Genomic DNA, 7,128 nt, shown 5'->3' on the forward strand with positions numbered 1-7,128 from the left:
CCGATCGATTAAATTTAAGTTGACGGGAGTAAGAAACAATATATTTCAGCAGAACGTTGAATTCTATCCTCGCGAGTTAAATACATTTGCTCAGAGGAAACTTCAGAATAGAAAAAAATTAATCACCAAAGAAACTTGGAACCTTGGAGGAAAAGCGAGAATAAACATAAGGAAACGTAGAACTGGAGAAAACAGCGAATCGCCTTTCTTCTGCTCCGACGTTACTTTCTTTACTTAATTCTCCCTCTCAAAACTTTCCTGCTTTTAACCAAAATCTCGGCCATCAAGTTAGCGCCAAGTTAACCCGACAGTAGCGTTTCTTATCGTCATCGCGACGGTATTTACGTGCAAAAGCTCGACCAAGCTATTTCCTGAGGACTCTTGTTCCCCGTGGAACCAGCAAAGGGAGACAGTTCATCGAGGTCGAGTGTCGATTCGAGGGTAGAAAAACCGGGTCGAGTAAGATCGAAACGACCGCGAACTTCGTTCGAACGCGTTATATTATGCGACAGACTTTGCGGAGTGGCATCGGGACGCAAGAAGCGTCGTCCAGCTTGGCTGCATTACGGGCCAGAAGTGGCTCTATCAGGACGAAGAACCGTAACAAGGAGAGTCCCGCGGGCGCGTTAATTAAGCTAGAAAGCTCGTTTTCGACCTTGTCTATCCGGGCTTGGCCAACTCGAAAATTCTCTGTTCATCGTGGTCTAAGAATAGCGATCTTGTTCCGAGATATTCGAGAGAATATCCTTGTTATTCGTGAGACATTTACTTTATTTTCGATAAGAAAGATGTTTCGCGATTGGGGATGAATTTATTTCATATTTAAAAAACTCGATATAGTTTTTTAAGACGACCGATCAGCTTTGCTGGTAAATAGGTTCCTTTGCAATTTTTTTTAATTTCAACAAATCGAGAGTATTTTCTTATGTTCGAAGTAATAGAAAATTAATAATCTACTAATCGAGTTTTTGAATAATTCGTATGGGAAAGGTAAACACAAATTTGCAGGTTTAACAGAGCCGAATGAAAATTTGCTGCTCTTAATGTTGAGCGTAGGAGACGGAAATAACGATAAAAATTAAATTGAAGATATTGGAAGCGGAAAAGTAGAAGAATTTCAATTTGACTTCTCATAAAGCCAAAACCTGATAGCTACGTTGCAAGTATGTACCATTGATACTAAATAGAGCATACAAATGGAAAGGAAGATTGATGGAAAAGCTAAGATCAATGAATAACGGAGGCGAGCATCAGCCACGATACACGACCTTCCTCTCCTAATTATCCTAAACGCAGATCGATATAATTTATCTCGCGACGTCTTTTCTATTAAAACTTTGGCCACTTGCATGAAGGATGTCAGGAGATGAAGAAAACTACTGAACCGAGACCGATCCGAGTAGAGAAACTCGACTTTAAAAGCTGAAATCCTAGTTTACATAGATTTACGCGCTCCGTTAATATATCTACGGAAAAACGCATATCTCGATGATTATTAATCAATCGATATGTTAATAACCCTACAAAATGTAAGAAGACTTATACACAAAGAATATATAAACGAGTAAAATGACAGACATAAGAAGAATAACTGTGCGAATGGATAAAAGAAACGAATATATCAAGCAATAAAGGAACACGTGTATAAGAACAAATATACGAAAAAAGAAAGAAGAAGAAACGTACGAGCAAATAAAAATACACGTTAGAAAAACATACAATTTCATTTTGTTGGCATATCCTAATTTTCTTATCGTGAACCTTCCATTTCATTCGTATCGCGCGTGCCTCGGCGTACAAAATGTTAAACGGATTAAAATTTGTCTCCAAATAAAACTGTTGATATTCTTATGGCTGGTAGCGTGTGTACCTATCCCAATTGAGAATTTCGTGTTCGTAAGATCTCAATCTCAGAATCAATGACAGCCTGGCCAACCAAGTTAAAAACTAACCGGTGTGAAACATCCGGCGGAATCTTCGCTGGATCCGGCGATATATTTCGCGTGAGCCAGATGTTTGGCTGCATACGCCACCTCCAATAAACCGGGATAGTTCCATATCGGTGGACGGCAGCGTATCCGGCAGTTGGCACGGAATCATTCTAAAATAGGAAGAGACCGGGAGTAGGAGAGGAGAGGAGAGGACTGGGAAGATCTGGTACAGTTTTACAGCGAGAATGATATATAGATCCAGGTCTGATTCGGACGTACCATGTAAGATTCATTCGCCAAGAATCGGCTGATCGTTCGGATAGGAACAGAAGAGAATCACTTAGCCCATCGTCGAGGGAACGGGACACACGAGATCCAATTCGAGTAAGGGTGGATTCACGAGTAAAGGGGAGAGAGAGAGAGAGAGAGTGATAGGGGAGAGGGGAAAAGAGAGGACGTCGCGAGAGATAATGGACGTCGGAGAAAAACCGGTCAAATCTCGCGAAAGATCGAGTGGACGAGTACCGTGAACGACGCGCGGATTTCGTGCGTGATGAGTGACGGCTAAAAAACAGAAAGAAAAAGAGGGAGAAAAAACGTGGTTCACAGTTGGATGGAGAATATGTCTTCGAGTTTGTTAATGCTCGTGCTCCGATGGCTGGATCGTTTTAGGAGAAAATATTTGTAGAATAATTGGCGCAAGGGTCGATCGTACAAATAAGCGTGACATCGATTTTGAAAATCGCACGACAATTTTTCGTAAGAGTAATATCACAGAAGCGACTGTTACGGAAATAAAGCTGAAGTCGACGATTACGGAAATGAAAGATTCTGTAACGGGTGTACTGGAAATGATAATAAACAGCGCGAGGCAACGATACAATTATTTCACGACGCAGGTTTGTTTTAAAAAATAGGACGTAATGTTTGTTTTTTAAATATTTGAAAAATGAAACGAGTTTGAATTTGACTGATAGGAGTCAGTCTTAATTTAGTATACTCTTGTCCATCCACCTCGAGCGATAGAAAGAGCAAATTTTAAGGTTTCGACGGACATAGACGGAAATATATGGTGGAAATTGTTGTGGAAGGACCTTTCGAAGGAATTAGAGGAATGAAAGGTCTTGCGATGTTTGTGGTTTCTTGCGATGGTACACATAGATAGGTGTCGTACGATGGAACAGGATGGACAGCTGTCGGATTCGACGTTGCAGCGTTTCAGGAACCGATATGCATCAGCTCGGAGACGATGGAACGTGGAGTATTTGATGCGATACTAGATCATTTCGTTAGATAGTTAAACGTAGATTCTTTCGCTAAATGCTCTCAAGATACCATCGTTATGTGAGCGACAGTACTAACGGAAATGGAATTATTAAACTCGGGAACTCTGGCGATTGATAGCATTTATCAAAAACGAGTAACATGCTCTGTTTAACTGACAAATAAACTAGTACACGACAACTAAGTATACGAACTTTGATACTACATTGGTATTAAAGAAATTGGAAAAATGTCAAATACCATAATGAATATTTAGCAAATTTCTCTTAAAATCAGTCACCGTATCAACATCCACCGAATAACGATAATTTGGCTCGATAATTTACAAAATTCCCTCGTTGTTCTGGATATTCCATTGCGGCGAGCCAACAGAGTCCTGAATGCACCAGAAGACATAACGCTTTCTAGAGCATACAGCGCGGCTTGAAATAATATATTTCCGCAGAAGTTTGAGACGCGCGGGCGCGAACGCGAGGCTCGTTGCGAGACAATAATTCCGCGTCCCGGAAGGGGACGAACGCGACACGAGCGAAACAGCTAAAGTTCTTAGACATTTACAGCGGCCGTATAACGCCGAAAGCGTGCGGTCTGCTAAGGTACGTAAACTCCTGTTGGCCTCCTGACTTGGTCCTATCGTTGAGCCAACTATTCTTGGACATTCGCGACGCTTAACTGCACACGGTGCCCTTAGTTGAACATTCAAACGACGATTCCCCTGGATCGTTAGCCGAGGATCGAAAGTTGGAGAAGTAAACGAGAAACGATCGTAAAGTTCTACCTGAGATCGAGTAACGCGCGCACGGTTTTCGATTCGATGATAGAAAGAAGAGAAGAAAGAAATCGCGTAATTTGCATCGACCACGCGAATCGGTCTAAATACATTTCCATTAATTAACCAGTTCGCTCTTTCAAGCTTTAAAAGCGAAGGTTTTAATTGATACGAAACAGTTTCTGGAGATAACGGTCGAACGATCGTTCGTTTCCCGGAAGTAACGCTTGATTTCACGTATTAAAATTTGAAGTACAAGCGAAAAGAATCGTCAGTTCCAACTGCAGATCGAAACTTTGGTATCGTGTGTTTAAAAAATACCATCGAGAAACTAGTACGAGTACTTGAACATACTAATTTCCGCAATAAATAACTCGTAACTATTATATACAAACTGGTCCCAAATTTTGTCAATATAATCGTGACAGTGGTGTATCGTTACGACGTTAACCAAATTTCAAAACATTTTATATGACACATGCGATATAGAAATAAGTTTTTTTTATGATAAATGGCCAAATACTTTTGTATATCAGCGTAATCTCTCAGGAGCCTTTAGTTCCAAAGCGCACAAAATTTCTATCGTACGAAGGAACTTCCGTTTGCCAGATTAGATACGAAGATCAACTGGATCACCCTATCTGGCCAGGTAGTCGGTCCTCGCGCCGAAAAGGACAAACGGATCGTGTTGTCCGAACCTCGAAAAAATCCGGAACACGATCGATCACGACGTATATGATCGATCGATCGATCGACCCGCGGAAGGATTCTGGTAACGTAATCGTGTCGGTGCGTTAACCCTGATCCGCAGGAATTGCGCAACGAACGATCCACGTATCGAACAATGGCGTGTTTCGAGTGCTCCCACGACGAACGACGTGGGAAAACGCGTATACACGCGTGCTTTCGTTTCTGACATCTGCAGATGATACACCGGTTAGAGAGACTTTCTTCCACTGAGAGTATCGATCGCGATATAGCGACCAACAATAGCGTTTCGTTATTCTTCGTCCCTCTTCTGCTCTTTCTCTTTTTCGCCGGTCTGATCGTCAGCGATAAACTCTAAACCGTAATGAACGGGTTACGCGTACGAGGAAGTATTACTTCCCTCGTTACAGATCAGCCGCGTTTTAATCAATCCCTCGACGCGGCGAAGTACGGTTCGCCAAAATGGAACGAAGCTGATATCCGAGAAGCGTTCTTTGCTTATCGTATGTTGAGTGGAGTGTTCGGTTCGAACACGAATTTTATACGGCAATCGAGTTACTTGGAAATCGAACTTCCATCAATTTTGTTTTCTGGATACAATTAGGAAAAGGACATTTCGTCTAGGATTTCGATAGGATTCGCGAAGAATGTAATGGAAAAAATGTAATAAAAGTAGTCATTTTTTGTTATATTCATTAAGAACTAATAAAAGCACTTTTCCATCTTTTAATATTTTAGAAATGATCGATTCTATATTTTGCATGGAGAAAGACGATCGTATTTCCTTCGTTATCAAACTTGCTACTATGTCATACAAAGATAATTAATGAATGGCGATAAAACTGTAACGCGCGAGTTCTACAATTTCATCGATAAAATTACTACGATTCCCTAACAACCTTAAATAAAACTAATCGGAAAAACGAACACTCGTTCGATTAATCTTACGCAAAACGATTTATTAACGCTATTAAACTTGCGCTGCTTGTGACTCGTAAAAGTTCACCGATAATAAGATTGTCTTTAGTAACTTTAACCAAACTTAATTTAGAAAAAAAAAGAAAGAAAAAGGAAAATAGAAACTACTCACCAGGTTTGATCTGCTGAGGTTTGGCCCTGGCCCATGAGGTGTGAAGCATGAAAAGCAGCAGGAAGGCGAGGATTGCTCCCAAGCTGGCCAGGCTCATCCTGTTCTTTCTGCTAGCCGACATCCACCCACGAAAGTAGACTTTCCAACGATTTCCACGATACTACGATTCGATATCGATCGATCGAAACCGAGCAAACGTAGGGAAGCACGTTATTGACTGGACTACTGATCGACCTCGACTTTACCTGAAGTCGTACACCACGACGAGGACGAGGACGTGGATGAGATAAGCGTGCAACTCTCGAAGGAGGAGAGAACTGGCCTCTGTAGAGCGGCTACGAGACCAGGCGAGGATCGAGTGAGTGAGGATGGACTGACAGACGTGCGGGCGTACGCACGAGTCAATGAAGTGAGTGGTACTCACCCGTAGAAGCCCTCACCTTACCCAACCCAGACCTCGTCCCCTCGCCTCTCTCGCACATCTCCCTTTTACCTTGGCTCCCTTCTTTCCTCTTGTTCTTCCTTCTCTTCTTCTTCTTCTTCTTCTTCCTCTTCTTCTTCTTCTTCTTCTTCTTCTACTTCTTCTTCTTCTACTTCTTCTTCTTCTTCTTCTTCTTCTTCTTCTTCTTCTTCCGTTGAACCAAGATACTCGTTTCCTCTCAGACCAAGAAGTTTCTGTACAGACTCTTTTCTTCCTTGTCCGAGTGTATCCCAAGGAACGATTCGCCGTTCCATTTCTTCTTTTCTGATCTCCTCTCAGAATCGCCTCTTCGAATCTTTTTCTTCTTCTTTCTGTACGTACCCTTTTTCTCGTGGATACGCTTTTTGCCGAGCTTCGAGTAATTAGCGTTTTGGATTTAAGTAGCGTGTCAATTTTTTCAGTCCTTCGTGTTCTCAGGTTGGCTCCTTTGGGAATCTTCTCCGTTTGGATCGGCCTAGCGTTTTCTTCCTCGTGCTTCTGAAGCTTCGTCTGTGTCAGCCAAGTTACTGTATTCGAGTGACTGAGGGTTAACAACGTTGCAGAAACTAACACGTGCCGCCGGCTATTTTATGCAAAATTTAACGCGCGCCACCGGCTATTTTATGAAAAAAAAAAAAAAGACTAACGATTTAACTTCGTTCGTGAAAACACGAGCTCGTTCGTGGCTGGTCATCATTTCGTTTTGCATTTTGTGCACGAATACACGAATCTACTCGTGATCGATCAATGCGTTAAGTGAACTTGACTACTGAAAAGAAGCGTGGAAAATTGAAAGAATAATATTTCAAGTCACGTGACCAACAGGTTTACACTAGTAAATTGCTTTCGAGTAATGGAATTCAGGTAGCGCGATTAACGTCTAGCG

The 7,128-nt window shown here is 41.8% G+C and overlaps 1 protein-coding gene across 2 annotated transcripts in view; it reads right to left on the reverse strand.

Moving 5' to 3' along the window:
• Window positions 1-6,222, reverse strand: part of LOC139985932 (uncharacterized) — a 51,595-nt gene extending 45,373 nt beyond the window's left edge. For both annotated transcript variants that reach the window (XM_072000835.1, XM_072000834.1), the window contains exon 1: window positions 5,783-6,222. In XM_072000835.1, coding sequence (XP_071856936.1) covers window positions 5,783-5,903 — 121 coding nt within the window. In that variant the 5' untranslated portion in view covers window positions 5,904-6,222. The remainder of the gene's footprint in view (window positions 1-5,782) is intronic.
• Window positions 6,223-7,128: the final 906 nt, after the last annotated feature.

The sequence above is a fragment of the Bombus fervidus genome, chromosome 3 (genome assembly GCF_041682495.2).
Source record: "Bombus fervidus isolate BK054 chromosome 3, iyBomFerv1, whole genome shotgun sequence".
Taxonomy (NCBI): Eukaryota; Metazoa; Arthropoda; class Insecta; order Hymenoptera; family Apidae; genus Bombus; species Bombus fervidus.